This window comes from Opisthocomus hoazin, chromosome 1 (assembly GCF_030867145.1).
Source record: "Opisthocomus hoazin isolate bOpiHoa1 chromosome 1, bOpiHoa1.hap1, whole genome shotgun sequence".
Taxonomy (NCBI): Eukaryota; Metazoa; Chordata; class Aves; order Opisthocomiformes; family Opisthocomidae; genus Opisthocomus; species Opisthocomus hoazin.
Genome location: NC_134414.1, coordinates 144484521 through 144509741, shown reverse-complemented (window position 1 = coordinate 144509741; position 25221 = coordinate 144484521). Strand labels below are relative to the sequence as shown.

Below are 25221 nucleotides of genomic sequence, written 5' to 3'. Positions count from 1 at the left end.
CGGTTTCTGACTCACAGGCTCTTCGCCCGGTTCTTCTGCTTCATGTGGTCTTATTGGGAAATGCCTGTGGGGTCTTTCCTTATTGACCCCACGAGCAGGACCTTCTGAAGCTGTTATTCTGCTCTGGTTTTCCATTCTCGCTGACAGTGTTGCCTGTGTCTTGTGGCACTGTGCAAATCCCAAAGTTTGACTCAGTTACACTGCATGGCCATGTTGTTGGGCTGGGACTGGGTTGGGGGGAGCCTCTTGGTCCAGCTCCCAGGACTGGTCTCTCCTTTGCACAGGACAGACCCACACAGGATGGGTTCGTAGCCTTCAGGCAGGTTCTAACTTGTTCTTTCTCCCCGACCTTGTAACACCGCTTGCCATCTTGATCTTCCCCCCCTGCCCAGCCATGCTAAAGCCTGTTCAGCAGCTTCGTGAAGTGGGGGCCCGCAAGCCCATTTTTGTTTAATTCCTGTCGTTTGTCATTTATATGTCAACTATTCATTTCATTAGCTCTTATTAAAGGATGTTTTATACCAACACTTTTATGGACATATATATATATATATAATGTATGTTATATAGCTTTATGTATATATGCATGTACTTATAAAAAGTGTATCTAGGTATAAATGAAAAATACAGATATGCTTTTACATTCCTTTATAGATATATTTTGCTCTCATCATATGTATATATATGTATACATATATGTTTAATTACATATATGTAATGCCCTCACCAGAGGTCCATCTGATGCTGTACCATCTCAAGGTCCCCAGCCACAGACAGAACAGAAGATTTTATAACTTGCTGTTGCCTTTTCTGGGTTATTAATCCTTCCTGAGAGTGTTAGTGCCTTTATTGTTGGAATCCCAAAAGAATCATTCTCCTGGGGCAAAACACGCTGAATAATGTAACAAAACTGAAGAACCAGTTTGTATGGGGAGGTGACGAGAAAGCTGCTTTTGAACAGGCTGAACACGCTATCTCCCACATTGTTGTGTTACATCCCAGTCAACCCCACAAACCTTTGTAAGTCCTGGTATCGGGTGATGATACAGCACCTTGGAGTTTGTGGCAGAGGGGGAAGGGGAGTCAATACAAGTGCAGAGTGATGCACAGCACATAAGGAATTAGCCATAGGGGTTAGTAAGTGAGAAGTGGACAGCTGGAGAGTACATGGGAAACCATTGTGGAGTCAGGACTTATGGAAGCAGAAGGCAAAAAAAATACAGACATTCAAACCTGTGGGTTTGACGGGTTGATGCTCATGTCACCCAAGGTGTTGGGGAGGAGAGGGAGCACAAAGCTGCAGCAGACCTGTCCACTCAGAATTAGGAGTGTTACTTTATCTCCTGATGCTCTGTCTCCTGATACCCTATTTCTGATGAGGAGGCCCTTGCTAAGTGGGCGCATGAGAAGTTCAGATACCTTGGTGTTGATGCACATGTAAGGGGTTCAAAGCCAGCAGACTCTGTGCACCTGGGAAGCCATTCCTGAAACAGGGTGGCACTGGGCAGGTTGTGCAGTACTGAAAGCTGGAAAGTTACCTCTGTAGCCTTATGAGCAGAGTCAGTGAGGCCCTGTTATTCGTCTTACCAAACAGATTATACTGGACCTTCACCAAAAGCGCAGGGATTACAGAACACACTGATGATGGTGGACACACACACCAGCTACGTTGCTGTGTCCCCAGCTGCACATGCCGACCAGAGGAACACTGGAAGGCTTGTGGTTACTGAATCAGTGGATAAGGCCACCTGCCTGCATCCAGTCGGACAATGGGTCTCATTTTAGAGGCCAAATGGTCTGACGGTGGGCGGCTGAGCATGAAGGACACAGAGTGTATCATATCCCTATCACCTCAGAGGAGTAGATCTAATGGAATGGATTTCTGAAAAGAGCAGATACATGCATGGCTCCCCTCTCACACTGTCCATAACTGGCCAACAGTGCTATCACAGGTTGTAAAGAGTTTGAATAGTGAAGCATGCTTCCAAGGCTATACCTCCTATCCTAGTGTCTTCTGCTGGGACATCAACACTATGAGGTACAGTCCACGACGTTGACAGAGCCCAGTGACCTCTCCAGGCTCAGAGGCATGTGGGAACATCAGACTCTTCAAGGGAAACTCATCCCTGCAGATGGGATGCATGGACCAGGAGCCACATACTTCATCCTAAAGGAGCAAGAAGACATCCCTCATTACATGTCTGAGCTTATGCTATATGTAAAAAAAGTCTTTGTTTTATCTCACGCAGGCTACGTGGAGCATCACAGAATTGCTTTTGATCTCTGCATGCTGTATTTCAGTGAAGGTGAAGTGCCGGACATCTCTGCTCTCCAGCAGCACCAAAGCTCCTCTTTGTCTACTGCATCACATAACTGGACTGTTTGTTTGGTGAAATTTGCACCACCGTGTCTTAGGGTCCATGGGACTCGGGGTGGAACCTGATGGCAGGACATCTCTGATTGTCCTAGCTCCAAGGTGACTGCTATACTACACTTACTCTCAGAATGAATATTTGTTTTATTACTCTTGTACTATTAATTTTAGTAGTGGTGTTTTTTGTAAAATAATCTTTCTAGTAGCCAAAAAACCCTACTGGTATAATCTGCAACTTATGGTGTCTGTAGGAATGGTCAACTGTATGTGGATCAAGGGGTGGAAGTTAGTCGTCCTGACCGGAAGATCATTGTACATCGAGGAGTTAGTGATCCACAAAGCAGCTGACCTGGGCTGGCCCAAGCCTGTGCTGTGCTGTCCAGTGGTGCAGGCACTGCCTGGCCTTCAGGCCGTGCTGCGCTGCACACATCGCTTGGCCACAGGACAAACTTCGCCAGCTGATTGTAACGAGGAGCTCGTCATCAGCTCCCACTCAGTACCAGCGATGACACCACCTGCGTGGCCTCGCCTTTACTAAAAGTGCAGCAATGAGTTCTCATCTGAACATCCCTTTTTGTTTGACAGTAGAAACGACTAATAGAAATGTTTTATTGTTAAAAAGTCCTGTAAGAGCTCTAAAGACCACAGCACTGGGTAACCTCTCCACCAACGGGATCTGTATGGTGTGCCCTCACTGGAGACCCATCCAATGCTGCACAGCTCAGGGCTCCCAGCTCTGCAGGGACATGAAATTAGCTATACTATCCTCTTTTTTATTACAGTGTTGGCTCCAATAAACATCATTTTAAGCAGTACTTTACAGAGTCTGAGTGCTTTTCTTACTGGAATCGTAATGAACCAGCACCTCCTGGTGCCAAAACATTCAGGTGTTTTCCCAGAAACAAGTCTGTAGTTTTAAAAATCATTCAGATTAACCACAATGATAATATTACATCTTCTGCCTTTATGTGAATCAAGTACTAGCTGACAAAAAAAATCTTCTTGGAATCTTTAATGTCACTCAGCCTGTAAAATGTTTTCTGCTGTTTTAAGACACTGTCACTTCTCCGATCGTTTTCCAAAGGCCAGTGAAAAAGTATATAATTTTCAGTTCATCTTTATCATTCAGTCAGCAGACTGGGCATCTCTTGCCTCCCTTTGCTCTCACTGTCTGAGCAATCTTTCCATCTGCTTGAAGAATGGAAGACAGTGAAAGAAAAATAATTTCTTACAGCATGTATCTCTATAAAGATGTCATTGTCATATTCTGTACATTAATTCATGTGTGATACATTACTTATATTCCCAGGCAAAACTTACCATCTCGGCCCAAATCAGCAAAGGCCTATGTCTGAGGTGCCCAAACACACTTACAGAAGAGGAAGGGTGATGGAAGCATAAAGTGCATCACCCCTGGCAGGCAGTACCGTTGGCTTTTCACAACAGAGCCACGACCTAGCAGCCTTTGCTCTGCACCAAAGCGCAGCGGCCATTTAGCAGAGAATGCAGGGTAGCAGAGACCCAGTCAACCTGTCACTGTACATAGCTTTTTTTTTCCTTTGTAGAAAACAGGGGTATAGAAAAAAAAAGATTTTGCTTTACAGAGAAGTGGATTTCTTCCAGAATTTCAGCGAGGACTCCCCCAGATCAACACCTGCTCCATCTGTGTACTGCAGCAAGGATTTGGCTACTGGAGTTTGGGGTGACCGTGAGAGTCACATTTGTATCTAGATGGTGAATGCCGGATAAGCAAAGCCATGCACTGGAGGTCATGCAAACACACACTAATAGGAGTGACATGGGCACCGTGATGGGTTCACGGTGGTTTTCAGAGTTCCTCAGAGAACATTAAGAGTTCTTGTTTAATAAAGAATAAAATCTACTTAATGGCTGTCATTTACTTTCACATACTATGGAGTAAAATGCTTGGAAGGTATTTTGTACTTGATGACGTAAGTCTATCCAATTTCTTGGGCCATTCAGGTCAGGTCATTTACTCAGGTAATTTACAGTGGAATGGGATGTGTTCAGAGACCAGAATTTAGTTTATGACCAACATGGCCAGCAATTGTCTGGACTGTGAAATTACTTTCAGTGCTAGGAAAAAAAGCTACTTCTTTATAAAAAGACAAAATGAAAGCATTTATACCTTACTGCCGTTAGGAAGCGACTGCTTTGAAGACTGTAATTGATGTCCCGACAGCTACAGAAACATCTGAAGAGGCATCGGCTATAAAACAGTTTCATCTTTTGTGGTGCACACAGTTAGCAATTTTATGGCTTATCCCTTCCTCCAAAAGGAAAAAAAGCACTGAAGGTCAGTGTTAGAATGACAAGCACGCTGAGTAACGTGCTGAAAACTCTGAGGTAAACTAGACTGCAAAAGCTTCAGCTCGTTCCAAGCAGCTCATCCCAAACCACACGCACCGCTGGGCCGTTCGTCAGGCATCGATTTGTTTCCTTTGCCACGCTTCTCATCCAAGTCTCAGAAACAAAGGAAGAAAACGGCAGAGCCGCTTGCTGCGACGACGGAGGAGAAAATCGAGGATTCGCTGCCCCGTGCCGGGCAGGGATCTGTGGGCTGTGCCTCGGGGGCACTGGCTCCTCCTTGGTCATCACACTGGGGTCCAGTTTGTACTTTTAGAATTGAGTCCGAAACGGACATGATGGGACGGGATGGGACGGGATGCAATGGGATGCGATGGGATGGGATGAGATGCTGATGGGATGTGATGGGGTGGGATGGGATGCAGTGGGATGGGATGCGATGGGATGCTGATGGGATGGGATGGGGTGGGATGGAGTGGGATGGGAGGTGTCACGATGGACTGGGGAAAACGCAGTCTCTCAGATTCCCGTGTTTCTTTTTCCTGGTTTCCTATTAAGGAATGAAGGCAGGCCTGAATGTTGGTTTTTGGGGTTTTTTTCCTTTAATTTTTATCATAACTATCCGCTATCTGTCCTCTTTGGTCCCTTGACAAAGTCCATCGAACTCTTCCAGCCTGCCAAGTCCCCTCCCCAGCAAGGAGGGAAAGTAAACTCCAAACTTTTTAGAAGTAAATAAATAAAAATTTTAAAAAGCCCCAGCGGAACCCCCGGTGTTGGGGCGGGGTTTCGGGGCGGGCGAGCGAGGGGTGACTCACCCGCCCCGACCGACCCCGCGGGAACGCCGCGCCGCCGGCCGAGGAAGTTTGGGCCTTACCGCGCGCCGTAGGCGGATCGCGCAGGCCGGCGCCTCCCGCCCCCTAGCGAGGAGGAGGAGGCGGCGGGAACCCCCTCATCCTCCCCGTGGGTGCGCGCGCGGGGAGATGGCGGCGGCCCCCGGCGTCGCGCGGAGCCGGTGGGTGGTGGTGGGCGGAGGCATCGCGGGGGTCACCTGCGCCGAGAAGGTAAGGGACGGCGCCCCGCGGGCCGCCGCGCGCATGCGCGCCCCCGCCCGCGGCCCCCGGAGAACCCCCCCCTCCACCCTGCCCCCGGGGCCGCCATATTGGGCCCTGAGGCGGGGCGGCGGCCTCGGGCCTGTCTCCTCGGTGGGCTCCGGCAGGGGCGGGTCGCCTCAGCCGGTGAGGCCGCGGCCTGACCTTTGGGCTCCCGGAGGGGGCCCTGCGGCGGTGCCGTCAGGGTGATGGGCGGGCGTAGGGCCCGGTGGGGCGGCCTGCGCGGCGGCCGGCACCGCACCGGTGCTCGGCGTCACAGGGGGATGCGGGTGCTCTCGGAGTCAGCTCGGTTCATACAGTTCCGGCTTATACAGTAATGGTGTGAATACTCTGCTGCAGCGCTCCCCTCCCCAGTGTTCTACGAGCCTTTGGTTCCTCCAGAAAGCGAGCCAGCGGAGCACAGCGAGCCCCAGGGAAGCCATGTTGTAACGCGGCAGTATTTCTCTGCCTTAGAGACGCTTCTCCGGAGTCAGCGCCGTCCCGCAGGCAGCCCCGTCAGGGCTTGCAGCCCCTGCGGAGAGAGAGGGAGGTTTAAAACTTTGGGGCCTGAGAAAGCTGGCGTTGCGTGCGCCGGTCTGCTGCTCCGGAACTTGGAGGAGTTTGTGTGCGTGTGCTGTTCCTCGCAGCCACGAAGGACAGCACCGCGACTGGGATGAAGGCTGCCGTGACGGGCTCCTGTTTGTGAAAACACTGCGCTGTTTTCAGTGGCGCCGTGTGCAGGGCTGTGCGCCTGCAGAGATGGGGGGCCCCATCGCTTCCACTTTTCGTGAGCGTGAGCTTGAAGAATAAGTTCGTTCATTTCTTGGTTTCAGGGTTTTTGGTGGTTTAGAAGTAACAGTAACTGTAAGTAATTTTGTACTTATAATGTGGAATAAAATTATGTGGATGATTAGTTCAGTGAAGAACATTTTATCTGTTAAAACTACAGAGCACTATAAAGACTCTGTTTCAGATGCATCTGTTCCCTGGTGATGAAGTGATATTGTTTCATTTCTGACAGTCTTGGGCATGTTGTATAAACCACATGTAGACTAAATTCCAACAAAATATTGATGCTGTTATTCATCCTTATGGATAGGTTTGTGTTTCTACCGTCTTATTAGTTTGGGGTTTTTTCCCTTTTATTCATGGCTGGCGGGCACAGACTGAAGCAGAGGAAATTCTGTCTGAACATGAGGAAGAACTTCTTCACTCTGAGGATGATGGAGCACTGGAAAGGCTGCCCAGGGAGGTTGTGGAGTCTCCTTCTCTGGAGATACTCAGACCTGCCTGGACGTGGTCCTGTGCAGCCTGCTGTAGGTGCCCCTGCTTTGGCAGGGGGGTGGGACCAGATGACCCACAGAGGTCCCTTCCAACCCCGACCATTCTGTGATTCTGTAATATCTGGGCTCTGATACTGCAGACACTTAAATACTGTATCAATATGAGTAATCCCTTAAAAGTTGATTAAACTATTCACATAATTAAGGCTCGTTTGTATCCTGATGTGCTTGCAAGAATAAGATTTGGGTCAATATTTAGTATTCCTGGAGACTTTATGTTTTTCCTGGAAGTAATTCCAAATTGTATCTAATTGCTGTGATCCTCTTTCACAATACTGTTATTTTCAGTATATACAGGATATCTGTAATCTCAAAGATTTCTATAAAAGGAATTAAAATTTATTGTTTTCTTGAAAATGCTTTCTGCTGTGTTAGTACCACAGAGTTCAGGGTTTGTTTTCTTCCAGAGCTCAGAAAGAATGCCGCTTACTGCTATAATTCACACCTTTCTTCTTATGCTCTTTCCTTTTTCTCACCGTTATTTTTTTTCCTGGAAAACCCAAATCAGATTGTTATGTGGTGACAGACTTGCTTCTTTTTCTCATCTCTTAGTACTGTAGGAGGCACAGCTAGCAGCGAGTATTAGTGGTCTTCTGGCATACGTTTTAATTCACTAAGTCCATTAAAAGTGGCACTGTGTGTTCTGTCAGGATTTCTGTGTTGTACATCCATAGCTGCGGGTGTGCTCTAAAGGAAAAGAGAAGATTGAACACATTTTTTCCCAGTCCTTGTTTTGTGCAAGTTCAGTTCTGTGGAACGTAGTGGCAATAAACACCTTGTCCATTATATTTGCATTTTGGGTATGCATTGTAAGGTGTCTTGTAGTTCAGACCTTTCAGGCAGCTGTCTGAGAACAATCATTACATCAGGTCAGTCTCAAAAAAATTCACATAGCGTTAGTTACCTTTTTGAGTACATTTTTAAATACTCTGACAGAATTTCTTAAAAGCTGAATTTTCTTTAAAGAGTTAGATTTATTTCTCACAAAATCTTTCATGTCTTACATAATTGCTGCCTTTCATGCTTATAATGCAATATTTCTTTCTGTATTGTGATGACCTCACATTTCCATATGTATGAATAAGCTTAGTATTCTATTTGGCAGACTTCTAATTTTAGTATTTTGAAAGGTAACGAAATGCAATAACCTTAATGATACTCAATGAAAATTTCAAACAACCATTGAATCTTAGTAAGAGAGGAGGGGTAAGCATTTGAGCGTGTGTAAGCAATGCAAAGTACATGATGCACCTCTTAAAATTTTGGGTTACAGTGTACATCTGATGATTATTACATCGAATCACAGAATAGTTTAGGTTGGAAGAGACCTTTAAAGATCATCTAGTTCCAACCCCCCTGCCATGGGCAGGGACACCTCCCACCAGACCAGGTTGCTCAAAGCCCCATCCAGCCTGGCCTTGAACACTGCCAGGGAGGGGCATCCACAGCTTCTCTGGGCAACCTCTCAATCCATTCATCCTCCAGTCTGTGTACTGATACTGTTGATGGCCCTAACCCATTTGCAGGACCTTGTGCTTGGGCTTGTTGAAATCCATGAGGTTCACATGGGCCCACTCTTTGAGCCTGTCAGGATCCCTCTGGATGGCATCCCTTCCTTCTGACTAATAGACTACACCACTCGGCTTGGTGTTGTCTGTAAACTTGCTGAGGGTGCACTCAGTCCCACTGTCTGTCATTAATAAAGATACTGAGGTTGATCCCATGCTTTCCACAGCATTCTGTAGTTTTTCTGAGGCTCATTAGATACAGCAACTGCAGCTGCATAGTGTTACACATCAACCTTGCTTCTGATTGTCTGTCAGTGTGAAGCATACAGCTATAACAGGTATGAAACACATCGGGATTCATGCTAGGAAGTGTGGATTACATGAAATTTTACATAGCCTCATTAAATTCATTTGTATTTGCCAAGGGTATGACCATGTGAATCTCCCTTAAACTGGCAACAAGGTTTCACCACTTTCATCTTCAGGTTACTGTGTTAGACTGGTTAGCTCAGTTGCTCCTGTACAACATGAAGCGTACTTCTTGTGGCTTATACGATTGTTCTGTTCATCGGTCGAATGCTGGTGACAAGGAGCCCTGAGTTTGTCTGTACCTCAGAGATGAGCGGATTGTACTTGACAGAGCTGATTTATTTTCCGTGGCAGAGCAATGCACATTAATGACGGAAATTCTTCATTTTGGCTTGGAGCACTCTCAAGATGATAATCCATTTATCAGTTTACTAAATAACATTTAAAATAGCCAATAGGAATCAGTATTTGCCTGTCAAAATGAGATCTATGACCAATCAGTCACTGCTGTGCAATTAAAAAATTTACATCCAGCAACTGCATGTTTCCAGACATCACACGATCATAGTATGTTCCTACAGTTGGCCTCTAGAATACTGTGAGAATAGTCTTTTGAGCAGTCATTTGAACAGTGGCTGCACTTCTTCAAGATATATTTTTGTGTGAATGAATTAAAATATTGGGTGTCCAGATTCCGTTGATTTCAGTCATTATTCTTCCATAATCTTGAAGTAGTGTTTATCCAATAGGATTCTAGGAGACTCAAGTAATGTAGTAACACATACTACTTTTCACCAATAATTTTATTGTCTAAAAGTCAAAATCTGTTGATGACTGTTCACTCATCATGACTTCTGTTTCTTTACAAGCTGGCTGTGGAATTCCCATCAGAAGACATTTTTTTAATGACGGCTTCTCCGGTTATAAAGGCTGTCACAAATTTCAGACAGGTAAGAGAGACTTAATATTTGTTAGGTAAGACCTCTTCAGAAGTTTGTCTATGTATAGATAATTAGAATCTAATCCTGAATATGCTTGCGATTTTGAACTTGTTTTCACATTAGTGTGACTGCAGTGGTGTTAGTGGAGCTGATGACATATTTTGTAGAGATTCGTAATAATTAGTAAGTAATTAGTGAATATATTCACATTTGAGCAAAGGTTAAACGGTACTTACACAGTTGAAGTGTTTTCTAGGTTACTGAAGCTTTATTTCGCTGCTTTTTTAATGGGTATGCTCCATTGTGATCACTGAAATAGTATCTTTGGAATAAATTACTGATGAAACTTGGTCTTGCTAGTGTTTCTCATATTCATACCATAGTGTGTTTGAATTTGAGACGGAATTAGATTTCTGACAAGTAACAAAAAAAGGAATAACCTTCAGTGAAATTGTCTTCATTTTTATCTACATCTCCAGTAGCTGGTGATTCAATGACCTCTTTCCTGCTGGTTTGAAAAAGAAAATAAAATCCATGCATGAGTGCAGATTTCGGGCTAGTAGGTTCCTTAAGCTAGTTTCGCAGAGGTACTCGGATCTTGGAAAGCACTGCTCTTTTTCCCACTCTGAGGGAACTTTAAACTCCACCGTAGGGGATGGAAGGAGTTGGAGATTGGATTGCGCAGAACTCAGGATGCAGAGCTGCCAGCCAGTAAGAGGTTAGGTGTCACCTCTAAGGGCAAATTAAGACGCCTAGAGCTGAGCTTCCACGGGCATTTATGTTCATGGCTCTCTTTCCGAAACATGGTATTTAACAGGTGAGGCATATCTCATGACCAGTAAAGAAAGACCACTCTGCAGTTTATCTGACAGCCTGGTTTTAACATTTCTTCCTGGTGTATGAATGCCTGATTCCAGTCACTACAGGGGGAAGAGAAAGCATAGAGAGATCTGAACAGCAGTTCTCTGCACTTAGTGACTGTAATTGGCTATCAGCATCTCTTCCTTTTCGCACTGTGGTTTTTGTCGAGGATAATGGGATGCTCAGAACATAGCTGAGAGACTGAGAGCTCTGTGTGAGGCTGAGAAGAGTAACACCCAAGTAAAGAATGTCTTCTGAGTTTGAGAGTGCTGACAGCAGGGTCATGAGTATCCAGGAAGGACAGACGTTGTAGAGGTGTCAAGTCTGCAGTTCACACTGGCAGAAGTTTCAGTATCTGAAGAAAAAGAGAATAGCTAAATAGTATTTGAAGGCAGCATCTCTAAGTTTTGGACATAAGCATCTTAATTTCTCTCTGAATTACAAGCCTAGAATGACCTCTGGTTCCTAGCTGTGTTCCAGACTCTGAATATGCTGTATAGTAGAAGGCCTGTAGGTTCCCATGCAGCTGCTCCCTGCTGGAAGAAGCTCCAAATCAATGTAATTCACTTGAATGTTTTCCAGCTTCTGGTTTGCCTCTTCCCGTACCCCAGTCTCTGAAATATCAGATGGTGGATGAGATGCTGAGTAAATGCTTTGAGGCGGTCTTGAATCTGTTTTGCCTAAACGCTTGTCTTGCACGTCCTGCTTATAAGCTGAACAACAGTCAGCACTTTTCCTGACATAAGGGCCAACTACACGGAAGTAAAGGTTTTTGAATAATTAGGTTTTTGAAGAAAATGTCACTAGATTTTTTTTTTAATAGAATGAAAGTATTTATTCCAGACAAAAGTGTGTTTACATAATTTGCTAAGCTATCTTGACCAAAATTTTTTTCCCAAAATACCAAGGAGAGGAAGATGCTTGCATGGGGGAACATCATTGAGTTATTTTATCAAAGTTATGACAAACAGAAAAACACTGCATCAGGTAAGTTAAAAAGCAGTGTTGCCAGCGCTAGTGATATAGTCTATATATGGAATAGAACATTATAGCAGTTAGAGCAGTCATCAGGATTCTCTATTCTTGCTTAATCTGTAGTTTACAATTAAAATTGACTGTGCTGCTATGACTCTTTACTAGGAATAGTTATAAAAAGATTCTGTATATCAAAAGAAATTTTAGCAGTAACATGATAACATGTTTTGAGACAGTATGGGCTTTATGTTGTGACTTTACTGGAAATGAACATAACATATTTTGTTACAAACTTTAGAAAAAGAGAAGAATAAATGATTGATGTTTTTAAATACCTCTCTTCTTTCTACAGGTCTCCAAAACACTTGAGGACTTTGATGTAGAAGAGCAACCAAGTTCTCTATTAGAAAAACGATATCCCAATATTAAAGTTATACAGTCTGGAGTAAAACAATTGAAAAGTGATGAACATGTAAGCTGATGTTTGCTCCTTTACTTTTATGTAATTTCTAAAATTATTTAAAAAAAAATAATTGAAGAAACAGGTGAATATTTTTGGCTTGAAATTCTGTTGAAGACCATTCTGGTTATTAAAGTGTTCAGTTACCAAAATTAACAGAAAATACTTCCTAGCTTTAGTTTCACTTATCACTTACAATGTTGTTCAAGTAGAAGTATATGTAGGGGACATAATTGTTCATCAAAAACTACTTGTTAATTAAGAAACCATATCTTTTAAATCTAAATCTTTGACACCTTAGAGAGACTGCATTGAATACCTGATTCTAAGAGCAGGGAAACCAGTCAATGAAACTGATACTGTGTATCAGTTTAGGTGTCAAAATTTTTGTAATCCTTGATTGGAGATCTCTCTGATTCCTGAATCACTGCTTGTAGCTACAGAGACCAAAAAGTTAACAACTTTATGATAAAGAAAAAAAAAATCTTGAAAGAACCAACATTTCCACCTTTTCTTCTTTCTTTTTAGCAGGAAATATTTTGCAAGTATGAGAAGTGTACAGCACATACAGATCCTTATTAGTGTTTGTGTCAACTTGACACGTTATTTTTCACTTCAGCATTTATCAGAAACTCATATTTAGATCCCAGACTGATTTTGCTCTTTTTCAGTCACAGAGATATGATTCCAGTTAGATTATAATTCTGCTGTTACTCTGAATCGAATTGTATTCTTGTATCATTATTGTAATAATGTTTTAGATTAGGTATGTCTCTGTGAACATGAATATTTCATGTCTGTGGATTTGGAGAATCTTTTGCCTCTGTTTTCTGAAAACCTCTAAAACCCCTCTATGTGCAAAAGCACTTTAAACTCTTTATCTTATGGTTTGGAAAACAACAAATAAGGTCATAAAAGGTTAACATTTAACTATTGCTTGTGGCAGAATGATGTAGCTTGTTTTGTGCCTACCCTTTAGCAAATAACAGAATTTTCAGTCTTTCTAAACTGTATTCTAGCTTGTGTCTAGTTAAGTTAACACAGGTCTACCACTGTTGAAATGTTTTGAATGAGGTTCTTAATTGCTAATATGTGGTAGTGCGTAGTCTACATCTCTTACTGGCGTGGGGGGACATTGTCACACAGAAAACCGATTCTTCTTTTAGCACAGGTATTGAGTACAGAGTGCCATCAAGTGGTAATCTTTATATTTCATCTTTCTTTGAGCGCGCTGTGTACTCTTCTCCTTTTTATCTGTCATATAATGTCATCTATCTAGGCTTGTCAGTCTGTGATGAGTGTAATGCAGTTAAATGACACACAGTCAATGAGAGTATGAAGGCTTGCTCTTTAAGAAGCCAGTTATTGCTTTTAATATCTGCATAATACTATGACGTTAAGGAAGAAAAAAAGCTGATGTTCTCTTAGATGCCTCCAGTTTTTTTTTTCTTTTCTCTTAATTTTTGACAGAAAATTGTCACTGAAGATGGGAAAGAATATATGTATGAAAAACTTTGCCTGTGTGCTGGAGCAAAACCAAAATTAATATGTGAAGGAAACCCGTATGTTATAGGAATCCGGGATACTGACAGTGCACAGGTAAATGTGATTTGGACTTACAAGTGTATAGTATAGTCCTGGTTCTGATGCAAAATGCTAAAAATGTGGAGTGAAATGGAGAAACAGAGATGATGTTTGTTATTATATATCCTTAAATAGGAACACTTTCAGTAGCGGAGAAATAGCCTTAAAACACCACCAAATAAATTAATTACTCACTAAATTTATTAACTTCATAGATAACTCATAGACAATATCTCTAACATGATAATCTAGCATTGATGGTAGTCTTATACCCTCCAGACAGAAGCCAGTCTGAAAATATAAACAGGAAACAGGTACCAGTAGTAACTGAGAAGGTGTATCTGGTACACGGTACGAAGGGCTACTTCTTACAGTGGAAAGCTGCTGAAGGACACTTTCTCTAGTTCTACTGTAGTCTCTCCTCATTGTACGGAAAAGTGTTACTGTTGTAGTCAAAGATGTGGAAAAGTTTTCATATGAGGAGTGGCTTAGTAGGGTGAACTTCAGCTTGGAAGTAGAAAGTGAGGTTTCACTGCAATAGGTCTTTAGGATTAGAGGGGGCAAGGTAAAAGTGAACACTGCTTCTCCATAACATAAGAACTGTAATTCATCAAATGAAGTTTGATGTTGAGAATAAAAAAGGAGGTACTTTTTCAAGCAAACTGAACTGAAACTATAAAATTGTTGTTGTTTGTTTTGAATATTAAAACCTTACCTGAGTTTAAAAAAAGAAAAAAGACAGAGAAGAAGAGGGAAGAAAAAAACACACAAAAAGACAGCCCTTGATAAATTTATTTCGTCTGAATTGAAGAGAAAGATGCCACCTGAGTGGCACCAGTGGTATCTGGAACCTGTGAGGGTTTTCCAGCATAGTACTGTCGTGTGCTTGTCGTCTTCTGATGGTCTTCCCTGTGCATCTGTTGCTGGGCTCTGTGGGAAACAGTGGACTGGGCTAGCATTTGTCAACACTGGTGTTGAACTTTCAAGGAGACTGAAAATACTTGTTTCTGGTTTTGGGGTTTTTTTTAATTGTGACTAGTTGCATTCGCTAGTTCCCTCTGATAGAACTTCAGTACCCTTCTCTGAAGGGATTGAAGGACTGCAGTTTGCACAGTCTTTCACAGTTTAGGTTCTCTGATACAATTAGTCAGGTAAACGGGACGCGTGGATGAACAGATTTTTGTGTGACTCCAGTAGCTGGTCTGATGGGCATGATTCTTGGTTGGTTTGAAAGAAAATACTTGAAGTGGTTACATTATGATCTAGAAAATTACTGTCTGGGCTATGTTTTGTTTTATGTCTCTTGCCACTAAGATGGATTTGCAGATTTGTCTCTTTCTGAAAGTTTTTTGCACAAATAAAATTGGATCTTTGATTTGCTACAGATTATTTATTAAATTCCTGATTTGTGATCAGGAGTTTTTGAATTCCGAAATTTCTGTATCTTTGCCTTTTTGATGTTATACAAATTACTGTGAAAGTTATGCAGGTTGTGATAAAGCTAGATTAATAGATATGACAATGTTAGTGGTCTCTAGGACAGAGAAAAGTCTCCTGTATTCTTTTAAGAGCTCTGTCAAATTGGCTTAAAGGAATTATTTAACTTCTCCTGTCTCAGTTTGAGACTTGTAAGGCTGTATCAATAACTTTATCCCTTAATGTGATAGAACTTAGGTGAGAAGATAGGTTTCATTAGCTTCTGTAACAGTTCTTTGCATAAGAAAATGTGTCTCAATAGTCTAAGAAAATCAAAGTAAGAAGAGAGCAATAAGATATTGAATAGAATGTAATTGATCAGTATGAGGGAACATATGATCTAAGTTGTAACTGACTTTTTCTGTCTTGATGCAGGCTTTTCAGAAGAATTTGGCTCAATCTGAGAGAATAGTAGTGGTCGGAAATGGTGGGATTGCACTTGAGTTAGTGTAAGTAAATGACCAAGTTTTAAAGATAAGTAGGCAAATAAAATCTTTCACAATGCGATGATAAATCTAGTGTGCATGAGTTTGGGAGGAGGTTGACTTCTAAAATTGTAGCTCTTCAAACATTTAGTAGAAAAATTTATTAAAATAACGTTTTTGTAGTATGGTGGTGCTTACTATCACATAAATTTCAGCAAGCTTCAGAAGCTTTGAACATAGATATGGAGAATATACAGCATTTGTCTGATTTGGCACCGACAGAGATTTCTGCTAAGACTGTTAAGGGCAGTATTTAAGTTATAAAACTTATCTGACGTCTGGACACAGAAAATGTCACAGGAATAAAGGCGCATCTTATTTTGCGCCCAGCCTAATTTCAGTTGAGCGAGCTTCTAAAGTGTCGACGTAGCCTTTGTCACAGGTAAGATATTAAACGGTGTGGTCCTACAGTCTGCTACATTACAGAAACGTCTGTATTACACAATCATATGGTCTTGTTTTGTGTGCAGGGAATCACTTTTTCACTTTCACTAGATCGTCCTCTGCATGTCTCTTATCAGTTCGTTTTCCAGGTAGTACAAACAAGATTCAAATGCCTGTTCTTAGCAGTGGGGACTCTGGCAAAAATGCACATTTTTTCATTGCGGGGAACAGGAATTAATAATAATTAGTAGTAGTACTATTTATTTGATTTGCATCCCTCACCCCCCTGCCCCAGTTCAGTTGAGGTTGTGCTGGTGATAAAGTATGACCTGTCAACTTGAAGAGTTTTTTTTTTTTAGTGTGTTCCTTATGTAAATATTTAGAATCAGTAGTGGATTTGATAGGCTTAAAAGTCTTGGGTCCATTATTTCTAGGTGCTGGAATGAAACTCTAGTTGTGTTGCTTAGAGTCAGATCCCTTTCGGGTAGCTTGTCACTATCCGCTGTTTAAATGTCCACAGGTATGAAATTCAAGGCTGCAAAGTAATCTGGGCTATCAAAGACAAAGCCATTGGGAACACTTTTTTTGATGCAGGAGCAGCTGAATTTCTCATTCCAAAGCTAACTGCTGAAAAACGAGAGACTCCAATTGAGTGTAAAAGAACCAAGTATACAGTGGAAGGTATGGTGTTTTAGTCTCCTAACACAGCAGCAGCATTTAATATTAAAGATAGTCCTAAGATCAGTTCATTTAGCAGGCCATAAATAAGGTGTACTGTTATCATCAATGGCATTTCCTTCTTTAAAAAAATAGAAGTAAAAACGTGATATAAAAACTTGTCCAGAATTGATGTAGACACGCGACAGCATGTAATAGTTACCTAAAAACTGTAAAAAATGTGCTTAATTTTATATCTGTGATAAGTTTACATTTCATTTCCTATATTCCATCTACTGAAGAACTTGTTCTATTTCAGTAATATTTTAATGTTTTTCTGAATTATGTTAGCATTATGTAGGAGGGAGCTCTCCTAGACCAGATGAAACCTTGCAGAACGTTATTACAGATGCAGTGAAACTGCAGTCTTAATTGTAACAGTTAACCAGAACTGCATGAACACACACAAATATACGTTAGGACCAAAATAAAAACAGAGAGCATGGTTCTGGACTTCAGATTGGAAGAATAAATTGTAAAAGAGTCGGCCTAAACATCACAAAATGACACCCAAGGTTCTTCAGATGTATCATGGCATGTTAGAATTTGCACTTCCGTGCAGCGGAGGGGACGGGGTACATTTGCTAGCAGCTGGACATCAGTTTGAATATCAGCATTGATACTAAGCAACCACGTCTACCGTGGGTCTCCAGAATGCTGGTGCTGTCAGGGGTCAGCCTCCATGCAGGCACCGAACAGTGCCACGGTTGTTTTGGAGAGGGGTGAAGTAATGAAAGGCAGAAAGTTGAAAGGTGTTAAAAATACTGGCTTGGAGATTGATTTGTCTGCACATTGGTGGGTTTGGGGACATACCACTTTTTTGTCTTCCCTCCGGCAACCAGATCGTACTTCTCTTAATTGAGAATCCTTGTTTGGAACTCTGCAGACAATTAAGTATAAACACTAAATCTCATAATCTTCATCTCTTTTCTTCAGGAAGTGAGGAAAAAGAAAGACCTGTAGCAGCATCTGACAAGCTGGGCAGTGCCTTAGGCCCTGACTGGCATGAGGGCTTACATCTTAAAGGGACGAAAGAGGTGTGGTCATAATCTTGCTTAAACATTTGTTTGTGTTGCTTTAAGTGGGTAAGGATGACAGAACGTGAAATGTCACATCCAGGATTATTAGAAAAACAAAGCCAAAATGTGCTTGAACTGATTCTCCTGTCAGAATTAAACAGGAAAACGTGTTAACATGAATAAAGTCATGTTCTGCATGAAGAAGGAGGTGGCTGATGGGGTCCACTGGCATAGTGTTAGCAATTTGCTCTTCAGATTGAAACATAGATGTTGGTTTGCATATTTCTGTAGGACTGGTGTCAATCCTAGCTTTAACCAGCAGCAGTGGTTCCTCTGTGGTCCTAATTTTAGCTGCCATACGTACGTCTTTTTATGTGGAAAATAGGACAGGAGGATTTGTACAGAGGTACAGGGAACATCAGTCTCCTGTCACAGCAGATAATGAAATGTGAAATCAGTAGTGGACATGAGGATTGTGAAGAGTTTCATGTTTGAAATGAAGTAAAAATCCTCACAATCCATAGCTTTTTATCAGGTTTTTATTTATTAATTTCTTAGTTGTTCGGTGTTTGCACCTGTTAGACGCATTTGAAAAAGGAAAGGCCTTTCAAGGCTCATGAGTCATAGATTCTACAGAAATGGCTTTGCAGTGCCAGCTAAAGGATGCTTGGGACATTCAGCAGAGTAATTGGTGGCATTGTGGCTGTTGAAGGCTGTGGAAATATGTTTTGTGCAGTGGAGAATAAATCTGTGCTACAAATTATGTTTCAAATTCCTGATTTTTAAATATGTCTTGAGCTCAGAATAGGAGTAAGTGGTTGAAACACGGGATGATGGAACAAGGTATATTTTCCTTTTCTTTCTACAGCATTTAGAACAGAATTATTGTTACCAGAATCTAAGTCATGATAGAAAAATTAAGGATTTGAACTCCTGAAAAATAGAAAAGATGAATCTACTTTTTTTCTCTTCTGATAAGTTCTAAATTCTCTTCCTGTAAACTCAGGGGAACTTGAATGTGTTTTCTGGCATGCCAGAAAAATCTAAATTGTCACGAAATTTGAAGGAACATCAGATATCTGCTGAAAAAGCAGGTAAATTGCCATTTGCTATGGTTGGATCTGTGCCAAAAAGGGAAAAGGTGTGGGTACTCAGATAATGTGTCATGCTTTAGGATGGGATGTGTGGGGTTGGTTTGGGTTGGTTTGTTGTGTTTTTTTCCAGTTTGTAACATGTCAGTTTAGGTGAAGGTATGCTTGCTATTAAAAATACCGTTATTGCTAATCATTATGTTTACAATTTTGTCAATCTTTCTTTAGTTTTCTCATCAGGTACATATTGAAATACTGTGTGAAGTAAAGAAAATACACTTACAGCACGAGTTTATACAGCTGCAACGGACTTCTTTGGCTTTTCCTAAGGAAGACAAAAATGTAGAACCAGATGAGGGTAGGTGCCGGTGCTGATTAGAAATAACATGTTGAAGATAAAGCAGTGCTGGAGCAAATTTGCTCGTTTGCTATTTTAGAGCAAATACAGATTTGGAAAATAAACCCTTTATTTCTATAAATTAAATGGAGCTCTAGCAATTTATAGTAGTTAATAATTTGATTTATGGGCTACAATTGAATTACAAAATGTTATGGGTCAAACCCTTTTCCCACAAAGTCACCGAAAATCCTGTATGCAGAATATTCCCTCCTTGTGACAGCCCAGTAAAATCATATATCAATAGTGGAGTTAAAACAGAAGAAAAAGAAATTACTGTCAAAACTGAGGTAATACCTCAAAAAAAGTAGAAGAAAATATCACGTTTCATGAATAATTCTATCTATAAATTCCACTGAATGAAAATTAATATTTAAAATACTATTTTCATAGCCAGTTACTTTCACCATAAGATTCTAGGAAGTTGAACCCCTGATGATCTTTTTGCTTTTGAGGCATTTCCTGTGTATCTGTAAATTTGTATGTAAAAGAATATTTGGCAGTGGCGTACTTCAGCGATCAGTCCATGGATCTGAAGCAGTGGGAGGACACAGGATTTCCCCCCTACAACTGAGGGCTTTGATTTAGGGAAATTCCAGAGAAAGTTAATAGTAGGACTTGGAGCTAAGCTCCAAAAATCTCATTTTTCTAGTCCTGAGTGAAGGTAAGAATTATTAGAGGCAATTTGTAGGGGGTGTTGGGGGCTTTTCTTTGGGGGGGGGGAGGTGTGATGGTTCCATTAGATATCTCAGAAGATTTTTTTTTCTTATCTTTATTTCATGTCTTATTATAAGACACCATTAATAAAATAACTTCTGTTGGTTACGTTCTCAGGGCAAAATTTTCCCCTTTTTCAGTGCTATGGCCTGTATATGTGGAATTAACTAATGGAAAAATTTATGGATGTGATTTCATTGTCAGTGCAACTGGAGTTGTGCCAAATGTTAAACCATTTCTTGATGGCAATAATGTAAGTATACTGATTTCTGTTGATGCTTAAGGCGGGGGCTTTTTAAGTAATGTGAAATGAGCTCTTTCAGCTGGTTTATGCTTCTGACGTGAAACATTGATTGTTAAAGGTTTTGAATGTTGTACAGTGTTTCAAGGTAAGGCAGGTATGTTGATATTGGAAATACCCAACATGATAAAAATTAACTTCATTACTGTTCTTGGCTTATTATGTGGCTACTTATGATATGCACTGATACACAGTGTATATATGAAATACACACTGTTAAGATTAAGCCTATACAAAGAGAGAAAAACATGTATTGGTGTGACTGGTTAATATGGCAAAAATTTAGAATAATTTTTGTGTTAATTCTGCACCATATTCTTATCTTACAAATCTTAAAATTTTCTCCTGGGAAGGAAACAGTTATTTCCAATAATTTTCATCTAGGAAACTGAGCTACAAAGGTGCTCATATTCATCGAGGGAAGTCACGCTCTGAATCAGCATCCGATCGTGGATGACGATTACGGAGTTCACAGCTGCCATGTGAATTTTCGGGCCGTGAGATCACTCTGTCTCCGTGTTAGGTGTCTGGTTCAACCCCGGCCGGCGGCTCAGCACCCCCCAGCCGCTTGCTCACTCCCAGTGGGATGGGGGCAGAGAGTCGGGAAGGTGAAAGTGAGAAAATGCGTGGGTTGAGATAAAGACAACTGAAGGAAAGCAAAAGCCGCGCATGCAAACAAAGCAAGATCAGGAATTCGTTCGCTACTGCCCGTCGGCAGGGAGACGTGCAGCCATTTCTGGGAAGGCGGGGCTCCATCACGCATGACGGTTATTTGGGAAGACGGGCGCCATTGTTATGAACGTCCCCGCCCCCTTCCCTGCAGCGTTCATTGCAGAACACGACGTGGTGCGGCTCAGGGTACCCCTTTGGGCAGGGGGGCTCCGCTGCCCGGCGGGACCCCCCCAGCTTGCCGTGCGCCTGCAGCCTCCCTGCCGGCCGGGCGGCCTGAGGAGCGGGAAAGGCCTCGAGGCGGTGCGAGCGCTGCTCAGCGACAGCTGAACCATCGCTGTCTTATCAGCGCAAATCCACCACGTAGGCCCATACAAGCTACTGGGAAGAAAATTAACTCACTCTCAGCCAAACCCAGTACGTTAGGGTATTTGGTGTTTTGCAGTTCCTTCCGATTAGGGAGCGAAACGCTCTCCTCTGAATAAAGCAGAACATTCTGAAAACGGACTTCCGGTGTTGAGCCATGGATTACTTCAAGGCGTATGTTATGAAGTTAGATTAGGGATTAGGTGTTTGCGATGGCGTCTTCTGGCCTTGGCAAGAATACAGAATGAACTCTGAAGACCAGGTGTCCCTGTAATGTACGTAGTGTGATTTGAAATTCAATCAAACCCTCAAGCTCTGTTACTTCCCTGCCTAGGTATCAGTAATAATATTTTAAAAACCTATGCTGTGTTCTAGAAATAATGCTTAACGCTTGCTGTCTTACCGTGGAGGTCTTGCCACTCTGCATAGTCTCATGTTCAGTAATTTTATTCAGTACATAATGCTGTTCTAAGCTTTTGTTTAATGCATAAGAGTTTGAGGTATTTTAAAGGATATGGGAAGGTCACTTGTAAAATGCAACACTGACCTGTTAAATTTGGTGAGAGGAGAATGCAGAGCTTGCTAGGAGATTCTGCTGTTGTAGGCTAATTTTGTCTTTGCTTGTTTGAAGGGTTCTAGGTGTGATAAGATTCAGGAAAAATTCCGCAGGGGGCAGGGTTGCATTATGGTGTGGAGAAGTAATACTTGAGATGTAGATAGTTGTGAAAAATACTTCATTCTGGCACTCTTGGGGGATCTCTTCTTCCCTTGAAGATGAAGGAGTCCTGAGACTGTGAGGTTTGAACAATTTGTTTCCCTTGTGGTTATCAGTCTCTTCTAATTCAGTCAGATTTGATGGGAGAATGAATAGCTACACGTTGTTAACACTGCGTGACCTTTTTCTCTGTTGCTGTGTGGCATCCGGAGGAGCGTCTTGCTGGCTTCCCATAGTATTTACATGATTTTTATATCTTCAGGTGTCTTTGATTAAGCAGAGTAGTGGGTTTACTGAAATTTTTGTAGGAGTCTGCCATTAAAAAGTAAGAAATGAGATGACTGCCTAACACGGATGAAGTTGAATTACTTAGTTTAAATGATTATTTTTCTCATTGCTGATCTATGCAAATACTTTAGTTTGCTATAGGTGAAGATGGAGGTCTGCAAGTAGATAAGCACATGCACACATCCCTGCCAGATATATATGCAGCTGGAGATATCTGCACGGCGTCGTGGGAGCCTAGTCCAGTGTGGCATCAGGTAAATCAAATCATACGACCGTGCGCTCAGCAGCGGTCTAACCTACAGAGTAAATTACCCACTGTTACGCAGGTGGCAGGCAAGAAAGTTTAACTGAAGTGAAACCAGTGAACCAGTAGATAACCCCAGGGTGTGCTGATGACAGGTGATTTTATCTGTGTGGCTGAAAGCCAAGCTGTTCAGCCCTTCCGAGTGCAGTGACAGGATGTTGCGTGCATTGATGAGGACAGGGAGTGTCGGTCATTGCACAGTGACGTGTATCTGTGGTTTTAAATCTTTTTTATTGTTGTTTTTTTTTTTTTAGATGAGACTGTGGACTCAGGCTAGGCAGATGGGATGGTACGCAGCAAAGTGCATGGCAGCAGATACTCTAGGGGAAGCTATTGATTTGGATTTCAGCTTTGAATTATTTGCTCATGTCACAAAATTTTTCAATTACAAGGTAAAGTAAACACAGTCTAATAGTCTTAAACCACTGAGTAACACCCCTATTGCTTGCTTATATTCACTTGCCAACACCAAGCAGATGCTTCAATATCGACAAAACAGGTTTCTTTGTATAATTAATCTTAGTTTAGATTTTCTCCATTCATACTAACTTGGATGCTGAAACTGAAGAGGGTAAAGATCTGTACAGATATCTTACAAACTTTAATTGGTGAATGACAACTGATCTACTTTGCATCTCTATATATTTCATTTCATTATGTTTCTGTTCATGGATACGTTCAACGCAGTTCAGCATGGTAACTGGTTCATTATTGGGGTTTGTGTAATCATATTTAAAGGTGAAGATTTTTAATTCTGTTGTGGGTTTGAAAGCCAGTGAAAGGGGGAGGTTCCCTAGGAATAAATATTTCTCTGTTTAAATCAGTCTTTTGAAACTTAGAACTGTTACCAGCAGAAATACTAACAGCCACTGCAATGACCTTACGAGCGCTTCGTTTTCCTTGTCAGGTGGTGGTTTTGGGAAAGTACAACGCTCAAGGCTTGGGTCTAGACCATGAACTGATGCTGAGATGTACCAAGGGACAAGAGTACGTTAAAGTAGTGATGCAGAATGGCCGAATGATGGGAGCTGTGCTGATTGGTGAAACAGACTTGGAAGAAACCTTTGAGAACTTGATTTTAAATCAAATGGATCTTTCAGCCTACGGTGAAGATCTCCTGAATCCAGATATTGATATAGAAGATTATTTTGATTGAACAAAACCCCATTTCCATTTTGTATAAAGGTTCAACACCGAATAATGTCATACAAGACTGTTTCCTCAGGATTACCAGAGGTGAGGGCTAAATGCACTTCCTGATTAAGATTTTGTGTTGATCTTGTCAAAATACAGACCGGCAGATGAAATTAATCCGTGTAGAAACGCAGCAACAAACACAAGTGGATTAGCATTGGCAAAGAGTCTCCATTTAGATTAGAAGTACAGAACATGAAAACTTCAAACGGTGAAAGCCAGGATGGAAGGTCTTTGAGATGTCCGTCGAGAGGAGCCTTTTTCTCACTGTGGTAAAGCTGCAGTGGCGCACCCCGTGTGGTCTCCAGCAGGGTGGGTGCGCAGTGCCCTCCAGGGAGAGGCGAACACGGCAGTGCTGGCGGGTGTCACCTCCAGCGGCCTTCCGTGGCGGGAGCCTGCGGGGCCAGCAGCTGCATCCCCACGCTGTGGTAGGTGGTGCGGGACGCCGCTTCAAATGCAAGCCCGTATCCTGACGTGATTCTTAATAGACAAATATGACAGCCGCTTAACGACAGCATTCATGGGGAGTATGTGTCTCGGCCACTTTCTGCCCTCTTCTTATTTCCACTGTTGTGCATACTGATCTCGGGATGGAATTTTTGCAGGTGCCAAACTCAATTTTAATTAACTGGTGGTAACTAGTGACAACGTATCTACTATGGAGTTGCAAACTGGGGTTTAAGCTGTTTGTTTTAAATCGGAACTAGCTCCCTGGCTGTATGTTTAGTTACACAAGATGCACGTTCATAACAGTGATGTGTATGCACAGGCCTACTTCAGTCAAGCTCCTTCTTTGTTAGCTGCTAGGCGTAATTTAGTGCCAAGGCGATAACGCCCAGTCATTTAAGCGATTCCGTAATGTCCTCTCTGTATTCCCTGGCCATAGGCTGCTGCATGCTGGCTTTTGGTTTTGTTCTGCAGCTGTTTACTTAGGGTCAAACTAGGAACAGTTTGTTGTACTCCACTGAATGCAAAGTTGGCAGTACATATTGGGACTTCTCTTGGAAAATCACTCTATTTTTTTAATAGAATGACTTATTTAATTAAATGAATTAATTCCACTTTTGGCAAAGGTTTCAGTTAAATGATGGGTGAAATACTAAGCTTTAGTCACTGACATGATTCTACTAGAAAAATAAAGATGCAGAGTATGTTCTTGACCATGTTTTGGTTTGTATATATACATCTGAATGAAACTACCGGAACTTAAGTTTATAATGAGTTTGAACCCATCTTATTGGTCATTGGCTGCTAAGATCTTCAAAATTTGGAATCCAGCATTCCGCCTCGACTGTGCCTAAGCAGTGCTTGAAGGCAGTAGTAGCTG

At 41.9% G+C, this 25221-nt stretch overlaps 1 protein-coding gene across 5 annotated transcripts; it reads left to right on the top strand.

Moving 5' to 3' along the window:
* The first annotated feature begins 5572 nt into the window (after positions 1 to 5572).
* PYROXD1 (pyridine nucleotide-disulphide oxidoreductase domain 1) lies at positions 5573 to 25054 on the top strand. 5 transcript variants are annotated; one of them, XM_075440054.1, is made up of 12 exons: positions 5573 to 5763; positions 9820 to 9900; positions 12080 to 12199; positions 13658 to 13786; positions 15623 to 15696; positions 16637 to 16797; positions 17770 to 17870; positions 19172 to 19301; positions 20198 to 20310; positions 22528 to 22650; positions 22955 to 23092; positions 23608 to 25054. In XM_075440054.1, exons 1-12 carry the CDS (start codon positions 5683 to 5685, stop codon positions 23854 to 23856), a joined length of 1500 nt encoding a protein of 499 aa, XP_075296169.1. In that variant the 5' UTR covers positions 5573 to 5682; the 3' UTR covers positions 23857 to 25054. The 5 variants fall into 5 exon arrangements, with proteins under 5 accessions (XP_075296169.1, XP_075296199.1, XP_075296193.1 ...); XM_075440084.1 differs by having other exon boundaries at positions 5594 to 5714; XM_075440078.1 differs by lacking the exon at positions 5573 to 5763 and adding an exon at positions 5860 to 5937.
* The last annotated feature ends 167 nt before the right edge of the window (positions 25055 to 25221 follow it).

Coding starts and splice junctions, on each gene's coding strand:
- PYROXD1 (XM_075440054.1), top strand. CDS start 5,683: ATGGCGGCGGCCCCCGGCGTCGCGCGGAGCCGGTGGGTGGTGGTGGGC. Junction 16,798..17,769: donor AACCAAGTATACAGTGGAAG/GTATGGTGTTTT, acceptor TCTTTTCTTCAG/GAAGTGAGGAAAAAGAAAGA. Junction 22,651..22,954: donor CTAGTCCAGTGTGGCATCAG/GTAAATCAAATC, acceptor TTTTTTTTTTAG/ATGAGACTGTGGACTCAGGC.